We start from the raw sequence: 23016 nt of genomic DNA on the forward strand, positions 1-23016 counted from the left end.
AGTGCGCTATCACACTGCTCTTCGCAGTGCTACGGCATGCTAAAGGGCGAAGTGAAGACCGAGACCTCAAGTGCTGCTCGAGGCTCTAACTGTAACGTGAGCTCCGCCGCGTTCGCGCAGCCAAGTCGATGTAATTGACTTTGAGAATGAAAGTTTGTGACGTACACTTCCTCATTCTGATTGGTCGGTAAACCGAGCCTAAGTGGGGGAGGATGTAACGGGGTACGTATCCCCATGTGTACCCTGGTTACATGGTTTTTTACAAGCCGCACTACGTACATGGTACAAGGGTCGTCAGAGGCCAATCATTGACTGATGACATGCTTTACTAAAGGAGACTCATAGTTTGCTTATTTAGCTCAAGCTTAGCCTACCTATAAATACACTCAGCTTACAACATACTTCCTCCGTCCGAAAATATAAGCGGGTTTCGACACATCATTTAAACTTAAGCTCAAAATGCCTATTTTATTCGGGTTGATCGGCTAAAATAAAAGAGGGGCCCTTTGCGATTCGACACGTGGTCTTACCGCGACCATCCGACCACCGGATCAAACGGTACAGCCCCTCAAAGACTTCCACTAGTCTGGATTTCACTTAAATCACTCGCCAGTCTACCAAAATGAGCGCAATCCCCTCGGCAACACCTCGGACTCGCAAAAAACTAACTCCAACGGATCGTGCTGCCGTCGTTGCATACCTACTAAGCGTCAGTATCGCGCTACAGCCTCCGAAAGGCTCGATTCAAGCTTGTGCGGCCAAGTATGGCTGTAGCGACGACCAGATCTCGTGTTTGTGGCGCCGAGCCGTTCAAGACATCGAAGGAGGCAGACCCATCAACTACGACAGCGGGAGAAAGGTAAAGAGTGGTCGCAAGTCGCGCATGACAGAGGCATTCCGCGAGGACCTCAACAGGTCAATCGCACTTATCCTCCTAGCGCTCTCGTTAATGCATCTTTGTAACGGCACCTTCAGCACCTTTCCTGTCTAATCGGATCGATAAATTACGAGATCAGCACCTTGCTATTTCTGCTTCGGCACCTTTCCCCTCAAATCGAATAATATATAACCACCACTCACGTAATATATCATGCGATCCAGCCTCCACATGAACCGGTTCGCACGGTTAAGCTCGGAGTCATTGCCGGTTCAGTTGGCGAAACGACGCAGATACACAAAGTCAATAACGCGACGGAGCAAGAGCATCGAGCGAGGTGCCGGAGGACACGCCGCGCAGACCATGCACACTGAAAACGTATGCAGCGAATGCTTGCAACCGCAGGAAGCTTCTTCAATGCTTCTATGGAGCCGGATTTCAGAGCTTGAGGAGCTTCAGCTCAAGCTGAACAAGATGGAGGATCTTCTCGTGGCGCTGGTGGAGCTTCATGGAGATATTGCGGCAGCTGTAGGCGATAATATGAGAGATGCGGTGACGACAGCAACAGAAGGAAAGGAGCTCCGTCACAACGTGAATGTTTTATTCTCTACAGTATTAATATTCGTAAAAAGAAGACATAGTTTAATTCATTTATACATGAATTATGTACTCAGCAGCTCTTGAACGCTGTCTTCACCTTCTTCCGAATGTCTAATAGCTGCGCCCAGCCCTCACTATCTCTAGTTGCATCGCCAGTTGACTTATGCAGCATTGTCCACAGTAGGCGCAGTCTCATTTGAGCCAAATCACTGTCTGAAATCGAGTTACATGCCTTCAGCGATCGCACGCGAGTCACGTAGCTATAGGTCTGCGCAATGCACATAATACCACAACTTACACTGTCTACTTGCTTGGGGGTCGTAACCGGAACTGCAACAATTTCAGGTAACGAGCACGGAGAGGTCATGGGCGCTGCACCATCATCATTTGGCCCAGTTGTTGTGACTGCTTTGCTGTCTCCCGAGTTAATCTGGCGTTTTGTTGTCACCAGATTAGACACCCACTTGCGCAACTTCTCTCTGTCTTGATCTCGATCAAACCATTGTTGAAGTAGTGGAAGCGTGAATGATATCCACTTTGCTTGACACACATCTAAGTTAGACGCCACGCCTAATGGATCGTAGAAAGTTACCCATATCTTGTGCTTGGACGTATCCGGATCGGCCATCTGAATCTCCACAATTTGAATAATCCAGTGCTTCAAGGCAGCCATGTGAATAGGCACCAGCACGTAGTTGCATGACGCCAAAGAGAAATCTGGAACGAATCTCTTCTCGTTAGTAACGGAGATAGCGTCGATAGCGTAGCAGGTTTTGCAGTACGTTGACACATGCCAGAGCGCTGCATCCATCACGGCGTCATTAAGACGCTTGCTTCTCGCTAACTTGCCCACTATATGGCGAAGTGTTGAAGTAACACTGCGTCCTGCAGGCCCTGAAGGTATGACAAACGTCCGAGACAATGGCGACTGGCGAAACAGTTGCGCAACTTCACGTGACAACACTGCAGGTGACGCCGGTGCCTCCTCCAAATATTGATGCTTCATCGGTGTCATACTACTCCACCCTCCACGCAACCATGCTAGATCCATTCGATAATCATCAACAGCCTTCATGGACGCGTAATAGTTTTTCACAAGTCGTACGTAATTCCTACAATAACCATAGACACAGGTCAGAGCCGTCAAGTAGATAAACATACTATCAAAACTTACATGGAGAAGCCGCCAATTTCAGAAGCCACAAATGCCGCTGGAACCACATCGTCTTGCGAAGGATTTAAATCTTCTGTTTCGGTCTGCTTTGAAGTCCAGTGAAGTAATGCACTATTCACACGCTCCAACAACTTCACTGGAATGACGAAATTGGCATCATTAATGACTTCACTTGCCCTCTTTTGAAGAACCGTTGAAGATCTTGAGAGCAGGAAACCCTTGTTGTAACAAACCGGGTAATTTGACGCTATTTTTCCGACGTAATCAACGTCAGGCGTCGTGTCAATCCACTTCATGAAGTCTTCAAGTTCAACAGGACAATCGGTTCGACACTCGGCGATTGCCCACTTGCTGCCCTTTTTAGTGTTTCTCGACCGTGAACTGGATGCTTCAGGTAATCGCAGAACTTGCACGTTGTCTATAGCACCCGCTCGTTTCAAAAGAAACCCCGGCTGCGCCAATAGAGATGCTGTAGACGTTGCTGAATGAACATTTGGCTGCTGTTGCAACACCTCTTGTGATTGCTCGCTGATAGTCAGGTCCGGCAGGGATGTCTGGGATGGATTTGTTAAGCAACACGACGGGAGATCGTCTCCATCGAGTCCCTGTATCACGGGAGAGCTCGTGTTGTCCTCCGGAGGCTCATGAATATCGGCTTCATCCAAAGTACGAGCGGGAAGTTGCGCGTTATTCATGATACCAACGCCTTCACATGCCATCTCGTATTCCTGGCCCATCGCATCGGACTCGTCGTCCGATTCACCCGCATCTGAGAGAGAGTCTCGGTCCAAGCTCCACTTCTTCTTGAAGCTTCTTATTGTTGCGCGAAGATCGGCAAATGTTTCGTAGAACTTAGCAGACGGGAGGCTCTGAAGACTGTCAACTAACGGCATAACTTCCGCTCTAACCACGTTGTACTTCTCGCAGTCAGAGAGTACGGTCTCGTCACTGGTCTCACCCTTCTTCAGCTTCACAAAAGCAACCCGTTTCTTCGAGGCAAGCATGATACTCGACGCAGGCGTGTGTGATGCATTTCCTGTAATTCTTGTAACCTTTCGTAAATGCCCCATTGTCGACTCTACAAATGGCAATGTTGCCGATGCTTCCTTCATCGACCAACACGCGTGAAGTTGGGCAACTTCAAAAACATTGTCGCTTCTGAAGGTCGTTAAGACACTGCACAGGTACTTGCAAGGAAGCCGTAACGACGAGAAGAAAATACAATCGCAACTGGGTTGACCAGAAGTCCGCCATGTCACTCGAACACAGCTGCCTTCCGAAGTAGCCGTGAAGACGTCCTGACCTCCGTCCTGCTCACAACTCCAGTCCCAATTCGCACCATTCAGCTTGTAGCTCTCCCATTGCTGTTGCACCTTCCTCAGCGTGTACGGGCTCAGAACTGTAGCGATGCGGTTCAACGCAGCCGGTAGCGGGTCCGTCACAGGAGGGCACACATCAAACAGATTTATCGCCGTCGAAAAATCACGCAAAACACTGAGTTGGTGTTGAATTATCACTCGAACACATCGGTCGATGCTAGTTTTTTTCCCCAGCAGCTGCTTTAACTGGTTCCACCCAGCCTCCACCCGGTTTGTAGTAGTGCTACCCGCCGAGAAGCATCGTCGACGCCCATAGTTCGCCCACATACTGCGACAGGCTGACCAGTTTCGTGCAAAGTACTCAGCAAACCCTGGCGCAGCCTTCTTTGTTCTCTGTTCGAACAGCTTCAACCTGCTCTGGAACTGTTCCTTCGTCGGGACGTAAACCATTTGTTTAAACAGCTCTTCGATTTCATCGCGATACTTGGGCAGCACAAAGTACTTCTTGCCGGCAATCATTCTCTTCACATAACGCTGTGCATGAAATTTGCAAAGCAAAATCTAGTAGCACTGTTGTTATTATTATTTCTATACAAAACAACAGCTCTAAAGAAACTCACCGCCGCCTGCGGAAACATCTCGCGTAGCGTAGACCACTCTGTGAAGTCTTTGTCAATGATGAGACTTCCCAATCGACCCCACGATGGGTTCTTCGTCTTGAACCACTGAAGCACAGCTAACGGAGACTCCTTTTGTTGATTCAGACACAGGTAATCTAGCACAGATACGCCGCGTCCTGTTGCTACGGTGGTATTAAGAGTACCGGAACAGCACCAAACAAGTATCTCGTAAGCTACAAAAAACCTGCACCAAGTTGCGCACCTTCGGTAGAAGTTGTGCAACATCAGCACGTACCGACGTAGAAGCCGAGATTTGTACAATTGTGCGTCCAGTCCAGCGACAGCGTATCGCCCCAGCGAGCAAAGATATCACGCTGCGCTTTCGTCTGCATCACAATTCCGATAGTCTGATCGTATTCGCCTTGCAGCAGCACGCATTCATTTCCCTCTGTGGAAGCAAATTCAGACAGCACACCGTTTAAGCGCTTCTCCGCACTGCTGTGCCCGAGACGAGCATTCATGAGGTTACGCACTTGTTGCGTAGAGATTGGAAGACCTGTGTCGTATTCCAGCAGCGGTACACGTTACGAATGGCTACCAACAACTGTAAGCAAGATAATAGGACGTACCAGTCGGGTTAGCAACATAGCTGGCTATTTGCTTAGTGTCCGTGTTGGTCTGCCCGAATGCGTCCAGCTTAGACAACACTGACTCGCTCAACAGGTCCTTGCACTGCTTCAAAGCAGTATAATGCGTCTCGGTGTTGACATGGTTGTGGCACGTGTTCTACAAATACACAATAACGAGGATTCATATTAGTTTGACATGTACATACGGAATAGTGATATACTGGACAAAAAAACAAAAGAAATGATTAAACCAACCTCACTTGTTACTGTAATGGTCCAGTTAGAACTACTTGAAAAGTCACCACTACTAGCACGAATAACAGCGACGCGAACCATTGCTTTGCATGCGCGATATCGTTCCTTCCGCTTAGCCCGTTTTCCAGTCGACCAAGATTTCTGCTTGCAGCCGAGAGTGCAAACGTATTTGCGAAACGCGTAGCCAAATGATTCAGGAACCTGGCGCTCTGGGTGATTTATCTTTGACTTATTGTACCCTTTCGTAGTCTGGCAGTCTCTCGTGCGATAGAAAACAAGATGTTGCCTTTTAAACTGCTCCCAAAACGAAAAGAAATCCGGCCACGACGCAAAAGTCCTTCCGACAATACTCGGAACAGCTGCAAGTGGAACATAAGAAGGATCTAAAGCATTAATAAACGTAAACAGCATTAGCAACAAACTCTCTAGCTTCAGTTCCATTTCACGTATTCCTTACCCGTAGCTTTTGACGCAGATGACGATTGTGTCGACTCTAACACTTCGCTGTCGTCGCTGGAGTCGTCTGCGTGCTCGAGAGGGAAAGTCCTTCGCTTCTTCTTGAGTGGAGGCATCGGAGGAGGTGGCAGGAGGCTCTGGGAAGCTCCGGCGGCGGGTTGGCGGGAAGCTCTGGCGGCGGTTGGCAGGAAGCTCGCAAATTTTGAACTGAGGGGGATTTTCAGCGCCCGGTTCGGTTCCACGGTTACGGTTCGTTTTTAAATTACCGTAATTTAAGTTGCGCAACTTTTTTTTGAAGGTGCATTAACCCTTCTAGAACGGCCTCTTATTCTGTATCCTACAGAATAAGGAAATACCTCGATTAAAGTATGCCAGAAAACCTGCGAAAAGTATGCCGTGCTGAGCCCTTTCGCGCCTGTTGTAAATAAACGGAGCAGATTGAACGCAAAGAAGCCACAGATGTGTGCATAGATCCCACAATGTATCCACCAGCAGATCAAATAGCGATTTTCTATTGGCTCCCGATTGAACAGAACTCGGTCAAAACCTCCTACCAAGCAATACCCGTCCTTTTCGGTACTATCACTGGAAGTGGCCATCTCTAGGTTTCAGCCACCCATCTTTGGCGCCAAACAGCGCGCGCCAAACCTGGGCCGCGCGCAGTGGAAGAATTTGCCCAGTTCCTAACTAACGGATTAGTGAGGAGGAACAGGGCAATTTCTTCTCTGCGCGCGCCACTACGAAGTCGCTATACGCCTTGTAAGTGCTCTTATCTTATTAGCCTTACGGTTATCTTATTCCTCAGTCTCATTATCTCTTTTACGCTTACGGAATCTTATCTTCTTTTTTAGAGCTGGCGGAATGCATTTACCATCGTTCCAAGTGTCGTGCCAAATCTGCGCACATGTTAGCGAGTTACCGCTTTCGACGCGCCGTACTTGACGGCAAAGCGGCACCCGTCCACCAAACGCGTCACTGCATTCCTGGCAGAAGAAGCTGGTCTCAAATGACTTGGTATTGGCATCGGAGTACGCGGAGCACACTTTGCACAAGTATTGTCTTCGTTTGTGCTGCGTTCCCTTTGTGTAGTAATCGTCTGTGTTCACTAACGAGTGTTGTTGGCGGGGTATCGGCCCTGAAACTAGATCCTCTGCGTTGAGATGCGTCTCGAAGTTGATTGTACTTAGCGCCAGTAGCTGTACATGCAAGCGGCGCAGGTATTCTGCGTGTGTAGGTGGCCTCTCTCCTCTTTTCTTGACTGTAATGCAGTGAACAATGTAACCGTTGACAACGGCCATGTCTACGATACACAGGAATAGCTGCTTGTAATACTTCCGGAGCGAAATGCACTTTTGAATACTGTAGCGGTGAAGTCGTAGCTGGTCGTGGACATCAACTCCACCCATACCGAGGCCGAAGTCCACGACCAGCTGTGGACACGGAACTGGAGTGCGGGTTCCATCCTTTTGCGTGCGGAGAACACTGGTGCGACGCGTGCTACATCCTGTAGCGAGCATGTTCACTGGCTTAAAATTCATCCAGCTCAGTGCGACGAGCTCGGGGTGGTCTCGCGCTTGGGCAATTTGGTAGGCTCCACGTGGCATGCGCTGTGGTCTTTTCTTTTGCGTGAAGTGAATTGGGCACCAACCTAACCTGTCGGTCCGTGTAGTCCCGACGTGGTACAAGTCCATGTCCAGCAGCTTCAGACTGAGCGATACGGTAGAGTAAAAACTGTCGGTAACAATCAGTCGCTTCTTCGGCTGGTCCATCAACACCTTCGAGATATTTCTTACGACAGCTTTTGGGCCAAGTCCCAGTGTGTCTGTTGGTGCTTTTCTCTTCTTCTGCTTCGATTTGTCAGCTCCACAGTAGATTTCCACTCTAAGTTATATCACATACGAATACGATAAGTACACACCATGTTAATCTGTATCCTCCAGAATAGGATGCTCGGTACTATTTAGAATAGCTTGTCTTACCTTGAGCAGTACGCGGTGTCAGCACAGCACGTCATATAAAATTTGGTGCCATACTTGCAGGGCTTGTCTGGCATGAAGACGCGCATTGGGTTGAATTTGCTTCGATTAGCCATCATGCCTTCATCAAAAGAGATTACTTTTACGAGGCGATATCCACGGCGAAACGTTTTCTCAACAGCTTGCAGTAGCGGTCGAACTTTCCAGGCCGTATCCACAAGCACTCCACCTTGTTCATTGTTGTTGAAGTGAAGAAACTTTAAGATCGCTACGAAGCGATCACGCTTTATGAAGCGAGAGAATGTTCCTCGTGGAACAGCACCATCTTCATCGGTAGACCGATGTTTGGCAAGTCCATCTCGAATCGGTGCTATTGCGCGAGCAAAGAGTAATGCTACGACGTGTACGATCTCATGGGGCTGTATATCCTTGAACTTCTTCAGCCCTTCTTCAATATCCGCCAAATCAGGAACACTGATGCGAGGATCCTTGGCCTGCCGAGCCAGCAACTTGTTCCTACGTGACGTGGCAATGACGGTGATATTCTGTGTTCTGTATCTGTTCGTCTCTTTGGCGATATGACTCCATAGTTCCTTTGGCAAGAAGTAAAAGAACATCCCCAATGGAGAATCTGCGTACGCAACTGCAGAACGCGTAGGCCCAAATTCCCCGTCATAATAGTCCGCAGCTGCATCAACTTGAAAATCCTCTACATTGTTGCAAATATGTCAGATACAGATTTAGTTTATATGCGTTTTAAGTTATTCTGTGCTATCCGGGCTTACCGCTGTGCTCTTCGTCATACGTCACCCATCCATTTCCAGCGATATCACGTAAGGCATCTTCCGTAAACCCCAACAGCTCAGCTTCAGAGACGTCTTCAGTCATTGGGACATCTTCAACATCGTTGGCACCTTCTAGAGAAGACGTAATCACCTCATTGTCTTCCAATATCCCTTCATCATCTGCATCTGAATCGGAATCACAGAAGTCAGCGCTATCCACCAAGTTCACAATGTCATCAGCTGTCGGGCCAAACAGGGGCTCCTTTCGGAGACCCTCCATGAAGTTATCGCTGTCGAACACGTCCAAATCAACGAAGTTTTCAGTCTCGTTCAGATCGTCGCTCTCAGTTTTGCCTTCTTCTTCATCTGTCGCGTTCTCCCTGGGATGCAATTCTGTATCATCCTGAACAACATCATCTGCTCCATCACCTTGTTCTGTAGCATCTGTCATACCGGATGGTTCTGTCGCTTGAGAGTCAACTACTTTCGTGATAACCGCCGCTGTATGCGTATCATCAGGTGCTGAACCGAGGGAAGTCGGCAAAGAAACAGTCGCGACCAATTCTCTACTCGCAGTTGTGGCCGGCGCCACTGAAGCCTGGTTTGTCGTGGGGGATGGAACGCATGGGGGGTCTACACCGATGGCTGCATAAGCTGCTTGCTTGCCAATGGGTCGTCGGACGACAGAGCCCACTGATGCGCTGGAAGGTTGGCGATCCAGGAGGCCTGAGAGACGAGCAAACGCCATAAGATCCTTCTCACCTAGTTCAAAGCAGATATTAGTACAGCGAAAATTATTAGCTACAATCACATCCTCCCACCTTCAAAGAAGTCTAATCCGCGTCGCGAATCATCGAGGCGGCCCTTGATTCCTGGCTTTACGTAGCGGTGGTCTTTAGCGATACCGGTAGGCTTACGAGCCTTCCGTCCTTCCTTGCACAGGTCACGCCACAGCTGCGTGAACGACTTCTCTCCAAGACCTTTCATCTTTCCGAATGGGGGAAAGATGGAGTGGCTGACACGCGTTTGTGTGGGCTGTCACCTCAATTTTTAAACCTTATACTCGTCTTTCTATGCCAACACGCTAATCCCCGGCTATCTACCCAGCGCAGATCTATTAGGAGCGGTCGACTGATCAGCACACATACAAAATAATAGATGCGAGATTCGACAGCGCAGCCAACATTTCTGGATATTTAATACTGCGAAAACGCTTATTCTGTAGGATACAGAATACCGTTCTAGAAGGGTTAACAGCTAGAGGGCCACACGGACATTCGTACTTTAGCGACTACTCTAGGTATCCCTAAGTCGACCCTATATGGCTACTATCGCACTGGTGTGTTCCGTAGCCACACTGTACGCGTGAAGCCGATGCTAACGGAGAAGCAGCATGTTGACCGAGTCAAGTTCGCTCTGCGATTCGTGCACCGAGGCCCAAGCAATACGCTGCTGTTCGACAGCATGATGGAATACGTACATTTGGATGAAAAGTGGTTTTATCTGCGCAAAGAGAAGCAGCAATTCTATCTCTGAGAGAACGAAGACGTCCCTTATATTACTGTGAAAAACAAGAACTGCATCATTAAGGTAATGTTTCTTGTCGCTGTCGCGCGGCCTCGATGGGATGCTTATCGACACCGCGTCTGGGACGGAAAGGTAGGTTTGTGGCCATTTGTTGTTTATGAACCAGCAGAGCGCTCGAGCAAGAACTGCCCGGTTGGTACGTTAGAGTTGAAGACATGTACCGTCGATCGTGACGTGTATCGCCAAGCGCTATGCCGTATAGTCATTCCGCGCATTAAAGCGTCGTGGCCTTTTGGGAAACGCGTCGTGCTTCAACACGATAACGCAAAGCCGCACGTTGATGCTGATGACCCAGAGGTGCTGGTTGCGTGTACGGAAGGTGGATGGAAGATGAGCATTAGCCCACAGCCAGCTAATTCGCCCGATTACAACGCAAATGATATCGGCTTCTTTGCTTCTTTGCAGTCTTTGCAGCACAAAAAAAAGCCAAAACGATTGAGGACCACGTTGACAACGTTGATGCCGCTTTCAAACAGCTAGACTTTCCCACTATTGACAGAGTTTTCGTCACACTGCAGTCCGAATTACAAGCTTCAATAGATGTGAACGGCAGCAACAAGCACAAGATTCCCCATCTGTCCAAGAGTCAGATAGAACACTCCTAACCGTGCAGCGCGGTCGTGTATGCCAAAGCAAAAGACTTCATAAGTTCGACTGAGCAGACAAATAAAAACTAAACCGAACTTACCGCTTATATTTTCGGACAACTTTAAGTTAGAGACCCGCTCATATTTTCGGACGGAGGAAGTACCTAAAATTGGTCATTTGACAAAAAGGACCTGTGACCTTCTGTTCACTGAGAGTTTGTAAACTCTCGGAAGCCAACTTCCTAGGTGCTGTGTGACCCCGTCACATTGCAGGTACCCTGTATGTTAGTGCGACTCTGCTGTGCTCGCCACATTTGCGCAAGCCGCTTCGCTTCAGGCTTTCGCTTAGTACACGCCACCAAAGTTGTGAGACGGAACAGTACATTGGCCGACCCCTTCGATGTGATTGCAGTCTCAAAGATGTCTACCTCACTCTGCTGTCATACAATTACCTGGTCGAGTGCGGCGTTCTCACTGATTCAATTCTACTAAGTGCCTAAGGTGAATTGCCTTGTGCTGTCTCTGTTGCCTGTGAATTCATGAAACACTGGACGGGTGCGTTCCGAACAAAATTCTTGATACTTGACATGTGGAACGGGTCGGTCTCCGTTGACGCCTCGGTAGTCTTCAACACAGCGCAACTGATGATCTCCGTGGCGTATGAAGCTTAGAAACAGTGTCAAGTCTTCTTGGAAGTTGCTCGCCACTGCATGCATCACGCTCTCTACCGTGCCGTGGGCGACACCGGTCATCGTCACACCGGGGGCGACGGTGGAACCTGATGGCAGTTCGACTTCCGCAGTTCAGACGCTAAAGCTGCACTCGTCGCGCCTGCGCTCCGCTCGCGATACACTTGCAGGCTGTCTTCAGCCACCACTGCCTTCCACGGTAAAAGGCAGTGGAAGTTACTCCTGGATGGGTCACCCCATCGTGTCGGCCGAATTCCGAACGCATGCTTTTTATGATGCGCTTGAAGCTTTCACGCTTTTCGAGCGCAGTTGGACCCGCGCAACCGGGAAGCCTGCGCTGGGGCTCATCACCGTCACTTTGCGTGTGTGTGCTGATTGTCGTATTGGTGTCTTAGAGGAAAGGTATTATAGTTCAACAATGACATATTCGGCTAGCAGAATGCAAAAGCGTGAGGTGAACGCAAAGGAGTACAGTATTGACGCTAAATGGCATTATAATCAGCAACAACTTCAACATGAAGATAAACCTCAGAGTCGTTCTCCGATATGGTTACGCGGCACCTGGTTATGGCGTCGCTCGTAGAGGCCGTACGCTACACCTGGCAGTAGGAACGCCAAGAGAATTAAAGCGGACGTCATGCTACGGAACGTGTCGAACACAATGTAGCAGAGCACGATCGTCGGTAGTCCAGCCAACGCGGCGAGCATACGCGTGCCACCAGGGACGCGAACAGGTCGTGGGATGTACGGAAGCAGTTGACGGAGCCGAATAGCTGCGAGGATAATCAGGAGCTGGACCGCCCCAGCAAAGGCATTGGCCATTGGTAACAACGCGTCATAGTCTACACCCAGCAGCGCCATCGTGAAGAGCGCCGTGACGCCGATAGACACGTACGGAGCGTTGAAATGGCTACTACGCCATGCGAAGAAGTGAGGTAGAAGCTGCACGTCGCTCATACCAGATAACTGGAACGACTTGCAGAAAATACCCGAGATGAACAACCCGACAACTGAACAGCACGACGAAAAAACGAAGAACGCCTTGAGTATGGGGCCTCCGATAGCATCGGCGAGCGCAGGATACGAGTCACGTGTGAAGTAGGTCCAGTTGGGGTCATCTACGAGGATGGCGGCTGGAATAGGAACTAGGTAGGTCAACAGAGTCAACACGACGGTGTACGCGATGGCTCGCGGATAGACGCGTGCCGGGTTGGACACCTCGCCGCCGAAAACGGAAGCCATGTTGATGCCGTCGAACGCCCAGAACAAGGTGTTTAACAGCAAGGCCCTTTTAATTTCCACGTCACCAACTTGTTCGTCGTCGCCCAAGTGTTCATGGATGATGTTGGTCTCGTGTCGAACCTCGAAGAGGTCTCCGAAGTCACGGGCTCGAGAGTACCCCCAACCAGTGAATACTAGAACGGGGATCAGCACACAACCCAGCAACATCACACAAGTGCGAGACACGACTCGCGTTCCAATCAGACAGGGGAAAGTGAGCAGAATAGCAAGTGCCAGTTTGATGGCGTACGAAGTGACACCCGATGAGATGGAGACACCGTAGTAGTCGTTTAAGATCTCCAACAAGAAGCCCGGCAGCAACGCCGTATTGAAAACACCAGATACGAAGGACCACCAGCCAACCTGGAAGCCCCAGAACGGACCCCATGCGTTGACAACCCACACCGTGAAGCCCCCGTCTTCTGGGAAAGCACAACACAACTCTGCTACAATGAAGGCGTACGGCCCCGTCACGAGGAGAGGATACAGCAACAAGGCCGGAAGGCCGATTCCGGGGCCGGCAGAGGAGATAATAGGCTCCGAGCCCACAGGACCACCACAGCCGAAGAAGTAGGTCACCGCTACGATAGAGAGCGTGCCCATGACGCGGTGGTGCATTGGCGCCCCAGTTGATTTCCTGTATGTGCCATCGGCGTCCAGCACGGCAGTATCCAGGCAATCAATATCACTGCGAAAAACACCAAACGAACTCAGCAGTTTCTTAGAATGGCGGTCGCTGGGCGAGATCGTAATATAAGTTCAAACTTACACGAATCTGGTAGCCGTATCAGCCATGCGGGCTAAGGCTTGGGTGCTAGAAGATCAATATCGTAGTGACGCTAGGACAGGCATTGTCTCCAGACTCTTTTGGGTGCAGATGATCATTTTTCCATGAACAGGTTCTCCGGCTTTCGACTGATGCAGGTACAGAAATCATGACCGTGTGTCAATCCCAAGCTCTTGACTCACGCGACCGTCACCTCAAAATCAGCAGCTTATGGATGAGAAGTTCTCATTGAGAACACCTCCGGAGATCTGCAACTACGGCCAGGAGTCGATAACCCCCCCCCCCCCCGAGGGATTGGGGGGGTAATCGACAGCGAGACGTTGAGTCCATCGTAAAGTCAGTGTAGAGGTACCAGTGAAGAGAGTAATTGTGAACCGGCGTATTTGTAGGAATAGTTGCTCGCTCGGTAGGGGTACCGGCGGTACCCCTACCGAGCGAGCAATCCCGGTACCGTACCGGTATTGTATTACGGAGGAGACATTCGGGTGACGCCGTGAGCACAGTTCAACGGTATTATTGTGTCGAAGATAAGACCAAGCCTTGGACGAACACCACTGCTCTCGGAAGAGTACAAAAAAAAACTTACGAACACTGTTCGTGAGGCTTTGTAGCTCCATCCTGTAAATCGATTTATGTTGGCGAAAACACGTCATTTTGTATCCTGTATTCTCACTATGAGGCTCTCAGTGGTGGAAATAGACGTTCCCGTTGATAGGTCGATACTTAGTTGCCATCTTGTAGCGCAATGGTCCCGACACGAGCCCAAGCTCCTGCGGCTGCATCAGCGCAAGCAAATGGGGTGCCAGACATGGCATCCTCGTCGGCTGTACCGCTCGCTCCTAGTGTTGCTGATCACCTGTCAAGTCGTAGCTAGGGTTGAACAGTGAGAGTAAAGTGCATTGTTTAATACATGCACTTCTGCACGGTGCTGTAAAGTGCAATGCACTTTTCGATCGACCACTTAAACAGCTATTTTTAGAGATTTTATAATCGCTTAAATCATGTATTAGTACATGTAGGGTGAGCAATGCCAAGCAACAGTGTTTAGTACTGCCAAGCAACAGTGTTTAGTATTTTTGCTCGTTATGGTAGCTATTACGTAGTACTTTAGTACGCTTCCAAAATGCCCATGGCAGCCATCATTGCATTCGGGTTATCCGAAGTGACGGCTACAATTTTCCCGAGACGTTCAGCCTCGTCAATCACGTCCAAAATCAGCTTGGCGATAAACTCTGGTGTTTCTTCGTCTTCGCCGATTTCCACTGTCTTAAACAGCAGATGGCGCGGCTTAGCTATATTTAAAATGCAGTTTACGATGTGGTCACCAGCCAGCCATCCGTCTCCTACAACTATACATTGAAACGAGGAGATTAACAATAATCTCCTCGTTTTTCCAAACTACTCCTACTTCGTCTCTTTTGTCAGCATATATTCGCTTGAGCCATGCCTCTGAAAGCGATACACGAGTCGGTAGATCGAGATGATCCGGTCTACCTTGCAGCAGAGCCCTTCAAAACGCAGACTTGTCGATTAGACGGAATGGGATGTTCCCTGAGTAAAACATTACTGCGATGTTCCGTTAAAATGTCTCGTTGTCAAGTTCCAAAGGTGCAGCGTCGTATTCCAACGCATTGTCAAGATCCTCGTTATCGTAGATTCCTTGTCGAGCTCTTTTACCTAGATTTTGCGTGATTTCCAAGCTGCTTCTGCCTTCCTATGCTCCAGGTTCCGTAAGCGGCTCCACTTCGTCCTCTCCTTCTCCGAAATCCTGGGACAGACGATAATGTGGTTTAGCAACGCACGCCCAGGCTGTACATTCAGCATCTCCATTTGGCAGTGACAGCATTCAACATCGGGATACGACTTATGTGCCCCCTTGAGAACTGTCACTCGGACCTCACTCCACAGGCAGTTTGGGTGCCTCGGCATGGTCTAATCAATCATAATAGCAACTGGACTGTCGTTAGCACCGCGCATCCGTACAAATACTTACCGTATTATTGTAGCGACGCCGATCTTGGTCTTGTTGCGTGCGTCTAAGATGAAGTGAGTGCGGGCATCGACACAGCCTAAAATTTAGAATATCTTTTTCCAGAAATTCAGAAATTTAGTCACCATGCAAAACTCAGATGCACAAAACGCCTGCACTTCACTTTTCAGCCCTAGTCATAGCTCAAACCCAGACCCATGTCGCTGAACACGTCGCATTACAGCAGCTCAAGTGCACAGTCACGCCCACAATGCAGCATTAATGGCGATGCAGGTCTCAACAGAGGCCAATATGATGCAGCTCACTGATCAATAACGTGCAATTGTCGACCGACTAGGCGAAGCCCTGACAGCGGCGCAATCAAATCTCCAAATTCAGCTTCATCATCTACAAATAGTTAAAGATGAGCTAGGAGGGCAAATTTAGCAATTTTTGAATGATCGAGCTGCGCGCGCCCTGCAAGAGGTAATGCAGGAATCGCATAGAGAAGCTTCGGCTCAGATCGAAGGGGTAAAAAAAACTCTCGGATAGCTCGAAGACAAAGTTGACAGTGGTCTCGAGAGCCTATCGCAGTACGTTCAATAGCTTGTTAAGGACAATTTACAGCTCCTCCGCTCCGAGATACCACCGACGACGGAAGAGCCTTGCTCATACAGAAAGAAATGGAGGCAACTACCTCGAGCATTGCGTCTTTAATGAAGACATCGCTGCAGCTACATCCCCAGGCAATGTGTAACACTATGCAACAAGAACTACTTGTGCGAGTCGACGCAGCTGAGGAGCCACGTTGTGAATCCTTACGAGACCTTGTCAAGGAAAAAAATAATAGATGCGGAGCGCCGATTAGAGGCTCGGATACAGCGAGCTCTTACAAACACAGAATTGATTCGGCAAGTCAGCGCTAAGCTGATGCGACATCGGCACTACGTGAGCAAGTTTGCAAACTAAGTGTTCGGTCAAAGCAGCAAGTCCAACGAACTGACAAAAGCGCCCTGGAGAGTACTCTGACAGATCTTGTTCAAAAGGAAGTCGAGCAGAGCAATGCTTATTATAACAAACGAATGAGCCCTACCGATCCGATGCCAACACTCATCTTCAGCAAGAATAACAAATGAAGATTCACAACTCTCGCAATAGGATTGTTTGCAGTTGGGTTCGGCCGTTGGTGTAAATTAAAGGATCATCAGAGACGTAGTACGCGGTGTCGGAATTGAGGGAGCCAAACTGGTAAATGTTCCGCAAGCTAACCAAGGCTACCAGGATGACAAATTGGACGGTGATGTATCTGCTACTGACGAAGATATCGAACCTGAAAAACGGATGCAAGACGCTTGGAAGCGATTGTACATGCAAACATTGCCGTCTGTGCCAGTACGTTTGCCATCAGCCAAAGAGATAGACGGATCTGACGCTGTGGAGGAAAAGGTACCGACGGCGTCACTGGGGAATATTCCTTCAAGTGCGATAGAGGGAGAGTCTAAGGAGACGTCACCATTGACAGCGGAACTGTCGCAGCTATGCGGAACTCTTTCGCAGCCTCCGGCGTCTCCGAGTGCCGTGATTCTGCAGCGAATCGAATCGGATACGCAAACCCAACCAATCTCACGTCGATCGCAGGGTCAACGGCTGCCGCAACCATCCCTAAATGCCGTGATGCTGCAAAGAACCCAAACGGATATGCAGGCCCAACGGCTGTCACGCCGCTCACATCACCAGTCACGAACACGAACTTAAAGGCTTGACCTTAGAGTTATTGTGTCCGAGATCCAGCGCCAAGTTATAAAGAGAGCGGAGCTAGCTGCACAAGGATATCAATCAAGCCGTAGCTATGATGAATGATGAAGTGGCAATCCGGTAAGCTGAGCGAAAGCTAGGATGCATAGAAAGGAGATAAAGAGGAAGTAAATTGATTGTACTTCAATATATGTAGCTGAAACAGATCCGATACCGCGTTGTATATACACTAAAGCTACAAGTACTCAACGTTACAGTCCAGATTTCTCTTCAGCTTCTGCGTCTTCTTCAAGTGTCGTGCTAGAGACGAAGTTTGCTAAACTATCACTCGTCATGAGCACATGTCGATGTTGTGGTCGACTAGGGCTGTGCGCGGAGTGGTTACGCTATCATGCTTCCTGATATACTAAAGTCACGCTCAATCTCACACGAAGATGACGGAATTTCGTACAACCCTTTGACGGCTTTTGGAATAATTCTGTAAGCTCCTTGGTGCTCTAGCCTTTGCCAAAATTGAAGCACTGATTCTCTTGGTGTGTTGTCACTTGAGCGTTCAGCACCAACAGGGTCCTTCATCCGTTTGTCCAGTTCTTCTTTGGCGCGTCGATCACAGTGGTTTGCAACCGGCCGTCTTGTCGGTCTAGAAGCAAACTCCGCTTCTAGCCTACTGACTCGCGCCACCACAGGAGCGGGAGGCATCCCCACGACATCTGCGGGCTCGATGACTGCTGTGAATAGCTCGAGTAATTTGCTGCGTACTTTAGTATCAACCGCGTTGCTTCTCCAAACAGCTCCTTTCCAGATTTTCCATGCTGTCGATAGGACGATATCACCACGCGATCGAGACTCGTTTCGGTGTGTCTGTAGATGGGATGCAATTTTAGCTGCATCTCCGTATTGAAGGCGCATTTTTCGAGCTTGCTGTCCTTGAAGTACCTACTGAAGAAGCGTTCGTTCAGTGCTTCCCTCAGGAGCAATCGTGTTTTAGTTGCAAGAGGGGAGATCACTTGCAGCTATCCACCCAGGGCTTTCATCTGTCGACTTGTAGTGCGGTAGAGCATGATCAGGATTGAGGTCATAAATGCGAGCCAAAAACAGTTTAAACAGCACTTCAACCTGCACGAGGCGCTCTGCCTGACAGGCTCGCTTTATCTCTCCTATTTGCTTCAAAACTAAAAAAAACCTTGTTCTAAATCGTCGTGGTGATTTGCAAGTGGGAACCCCGGTGGAATTTTTCCTGCTCGAAGCGCTTGACGAGCTCGTTCATCATACCACGCAGCTATCGCTGGCCACTTAAACAGTATGCTCATCAAAACGTTTGTCAAGCTCAAAAACCGAGATGTTGAGTATCCCACGAGTCTGAAGTCCCCTTTACCTTAGACTTGCATAGCTTTTCAAATAAATTCCCATTGTTGAAACGTGCTTAATTTGAAATACAGCTCTCGAAAGTTTTGCTACAAAGCCTGCCATTTCAGGATTCTCTGCAGCACTCGCTGCTCCATTCACACGGCACAAAGCTTTTGTGACCGCGTGCGCAATGTGAACAAAGCACCAATCCCATTTTAAATTCAACTCCTTACGCAGCATAGATTTGACGTCGCCTCCAGCATCACTAGTAGCGCCATTGAAATTGCGAAGTTTCAAGCCAAACCCCTTGAACGTGTGCTCCAGTCAAGCTTTAAATGGCCTCGCAATTCCGCCATCACAATCTCCGTATGCTGGGTTGAGCCTTCTTGTCCCCAATAGAACCGCTTTAAATCGCCACCTTTTGTTCACAAGATATATTCTCAGGCCGAGGATCTTCTCTCCAGTTGTCTTGCACGTCCATCACTCGGCGACTAGCGTAAAATTCTGATACGATTCTTTGTTTTCCATAAAACAATTAATTACTTCGCTTCGTGTCGACGAATGTAGCTCAACAATCCGCTCCACCACTATCTCCGTGTTATTTTTGCCCTTCATCTCGTCCTTCATCATCAATGCGTTCATAAGCCTCGTCTCTTCAAATTCACCCAGTCGAAACGGCGGTTGTTGCTGATTATCTGTAGAGTCTGCAGAAGAACGTGTAGCCTGGCCGGATTTCTCGAATATAGTACCGATCATTGCAAATGCTCGATGTCTGCATCACGCTTGGGCTTGGTCGCCAGCTCCGACTCTGCTTTAAGGGAGCTTATTTGTGTAGCCGCTGCAGGTGTTTGGACGCCATTGTAGTTTTCCACCATATATATGTATAACTTGATCAAATTCCGTCCTGATGTCCGCCAGTCCTCATCCGCTATGCACGCCCACGCAAATACATTCTTTCCATTCTCCACATATTCGAGGCGTACACCCCACTTGAAAATGATAGAAGTCTCAGTGGGACGCGGTGAAACCACCCTATATGGACCACGTGCTTCAAAGATCCCCACTGCCCGTCGTATCGCGGCGGGGGATCGGCCATATTTCCAGTAGCGAGCACGCACGACCAGGCTGTGCGGCTCTACGCGTAGCTGCAATAAGTAGCCACACTGACGAGGATGCGGTGCAGTGCAAGACGTGCCACAAGGCGAAATCTTTGGAATGAAACTTGTATTTTTTCTGCAGAGTTCGAATAATATCTTCCAATCAGATGATCTAAGAACAAGCTCACTTATTTACAAAAAATCTCTTGAATGAATATTGAAGTGAAAGACTCCAAGCATGCTTGCTGCTCTCGTATTCCCTACGCCGCCTTCGTCCAAGGACCGCTACCCTCTGGAAATGTAGCGGTGATTGAGGGTGGTTCTTAACCACTGCCATACGTGCCATGCCATGGCACTTCTATCTTCGTGGCACGCATGACACCAACTGGTTAAAAATGAAAAATCCGATTTCGTGTGTGATGGGGTCACACAGCACCTTGCGCTAGAGGAAGTTATCTTCCGAGAGTATACAAACTCTCAGTGAACGGCAGTTCACTGGTCCCCTCTTTAATTAAAGAGAGCGAAGTGACCTAAATAAGGTAGATTGTAAACTGAGTATATTTATAGGTAGGTTAAGTTTGTGGTTAATACAAACTATCAGTTACCTATAGAAATGCAATGTCATTTAACCAATGGTTGGTTTTGAATGACCTTGGTACCTTGTACCAAATATCCCGGAGTATGACATGTCATACTCCTGAAGTGTGAAGTGTCACACTTCATGTAACCAGGGTACACTTAGGGCTACGTACCCCGTTACATCCTCCCCCGCTTAGGTTCGGTTTACTGACCAATCAGAATGAAGAGATGTTCGTCACAAACTCTCATTCTCAAAGTCGAAAACCATCGACTCGGCCGCGCGAGCGCGGCGGAGGCTCACTTTACAGCTAGAGCCTCGAGCAGCAACCTGTGCGCTCTTCGTCAAGGTCTCCACTTCGACCGTTAACATGCCTCGTGGCACTGCTAAGAGCGGTGCTAAGACACGCTCCAAGGCTGCAGCCGGTAAGGCGCAGGCCAAGAGCACTAAGCCTCACGGCAAAGGCTCTGCACTCAAGGAGGCTACTCAGGTGGCCTCCGAGGCTATCGGATCCTCGGGTGACGCGGCTGCGGACAAGCGCGCAAGCAGGCGCCGCAGTCCGTCGCCCTCGTCTTCAGACAATCGTCCGAACCCTCGGTTCGTAGAACATGAGTTCAACTCGGGCAGTGAGGACGATGCCGAGTTCGAGAGCACTCATGATGCTCCTGCGGGCTCTGTGGGAGGGCACAGCCCAGTGCCCAGTGAGCACGAAGAAGACAGCGTGCAGTCGTCCGCTAGTGATCACGGTGATCACAGTCCCAGGACCTCTGTGCGCTCTGAGAGTCCGGCCGTTAAGGCTAAGGGCACTCCCAAAGCCGGTGGCGATGAGGAAGGGGGTCCTCGCAAACGTCTCTCGCTTGCCGAGGGTCTTGCGCGCGCTAAGGCCTCTAAAGCCGAAGGCGCCAAGCCCTCAAAGAAGCGTACCGCCTCTAAGTCTCCACTCCGCGAGGAGAAGGAGACTCGACGCTCCTATCAGAGTCTCTTCGACTCCTCGGATGAAGAGGAGGAGAAGGAGGAAGAAGAGGAAGAGGAGGGTGCCATTGTTGAGCCCCGGGAGGTCTCGAATGACCTCGACCAGCAGCAGGAGGATTTCCAAGCTGCCCAGCGTGTGCGTGGGGGTTCGGTGGCGGCACCCGTCAGCCAGGGAGCTGCCATCAACTCAAGAGGGTATTGGCCTCCCGAGGAGAGCTCTGGGGCTGACCTCTTCTTAGAGCTTCTTGTCGCTCCTCGTGGCCTTGTGGGCGGCCACACTTCTAGGGGCATCTATGAACGAGCCCTTGTTCAGAAAGAACAGTTGTTCGTCGACAACGTGGAGGCTGCTCGGTGTGTGCTTCTCGCGCCACACCGCATTCCCCTTAAGGACTTCACGACTTGTCGTAAGAAGTCCGAGACCCGGGGTGGTCTCTATCCTGTTTGGGGATACCCCTGGGTTATGCCCGAGAACTGTCCCACATGGAGTTCTTGTGAGGACATGTTCTGGGCGTGGGTGGAGACTCTCAAGTACTCGCCCACGGAGTTACGGGAACTCCATGAAGATCAGCAGCTGCCCCACATCCTGGACCAGCGTGATCTTCGTGTGAGGTTTGCCCACTTGGTCAGCAAGCGTATGCTGCCAAGGGACATCCTGAAGCGCGCGGCTTCTAGCGCTCACGATGAGCGCGGGTACGGTATGTATTCATCATCCGTACCCCGTTCGGGCAAGAAGCCCCGGACTACTTATGAAGCTGCCGCCGCTTCTGTTCCCAGATTGCGACAGCCTTCGGGCAGTCAATCAGGAGCCGTTCAATCGGCTCCCACGAGTTCTCGGAGTGGGCATAACCCCTCCACTTCACGAGGAGTTGTCGCTTCCCGCGACACCGTTGCTCCTGGAGGATCCGCTCCACGTGGAAGTGGACTTCTCCATTCCGGTCAAGCAGGGGCGGAGGTGCCCTCGTACGAGTACGAGTACTCGGCGCCTCCCGAGAGCCACTCTCGTTCGAGTGCTCCGACTGCGGGTCCGACACGGGACCCTGAGGTTGACCGCCTCCGTCAACGTCTCCTCGTGCTTGAGATTGCACTTGGCCTTGGGACTGGCGGTAATGCTGCCGCCCAGGCCGGGAATCAGGGCGAGCTCGCTCGTCTTGCGGGTCGCCTGGACCTGGTGGAGCGAGAGGTCGCGAGCCTGCACCTGCGGGTGGACCGCCGGGCCTCTTCGTCCGATCTGGACGAGGCCTTTCGCATGATCCGACGGATCGAGGCTTTGTTGCCACGTCCGGAGACGCCTGCGGCACACTCCCAGACGTACGCGTATGGTGCGTACCCGGCGTACTCAGCGTACTCGGCGTATGGCGCCGGGGTCCGTTCGTATGGAGCCCCTCCGGCGTACGGTCTTGACCGCAGCCTTGCCGTCCCGACCGAGGCTTGGGTGCCTGCTCCGACGCCCTCGTCGACGACTGTGACCGGCCCTCGCTTCGAGGAGCTGGGTCAAGGGGGGTCTGCGAGTCAGCAACCCCCTGCGGGTCAAAGTACCGCTTAAGACGTCCGACATAGAACGTCGGGTGCGTCGTCATTGACTTTGGAAGGTCGATGGTGTACGACGCACCATGTCTGGCCCAGGACTGCAAAAGGTCCGATGAAGCGGTGCTTCAGCTTGTTGCTGCCGACAGAGCT

At 50.1% G+C, this 23016-nt stretch overlaps 2 protein-coding genes across 2 annotated transcripts; one reads left to right on the plus strand and one right to left on the minus strand.

The window, feature by feature from the left end:
* Nucleotides 1–622: 622 nt before the first annotated feature.
* Nucleotides 623–991, plus strand: PITG_08225 (uncharacterized protein; the record flags this gene model as incomplete). Its single annotated transcript, XM_002904336.1, has 1 exon — nucleotides 623–991. The coding sequence occupies one exon, from the start codon at nucleotides 623–625 to the stop codon at nucleotides 989–991; it is 369 nt and encodes a 122-aa protein (XP_002904382.1).
* An 11091-nt stretch (nucleotides 992–12082) lies between these two features.
* Nucleotides 12083–13453, minus strand: PITG_08226 (Amino Acid-Polyamine-Organocation (APC) Family; the record flags this gene model as incomplete). Its single annotated transcript, XM_002904337.1, has 1 exon — nucleotides 12083–13453. The coding sequence occupies one exon, from the start codon at nucleotides 13451–13453 to the stop codon at nucleotides 12083–12085; it is 1371 nt and encodes a 456-aa protein (XP_002904383.1).
* Between the last annotated feature and the right edge of the window lie 9563 nt (nucleotides 13454–23016).

This window comes from Phytophthora infestans, genomic scaffold (genome assembly GCF_000142945.1).
Source record: "Phytophthora infestans T30-4 supercont1.12 genomic scaffold, whole genome shotgun sequence".
NCBI lineage: Eukaryota > Oomycota > Peronosporomycetes > Peronosporales > Peronosporaceae > Phytophthora > Phytophthora infestans.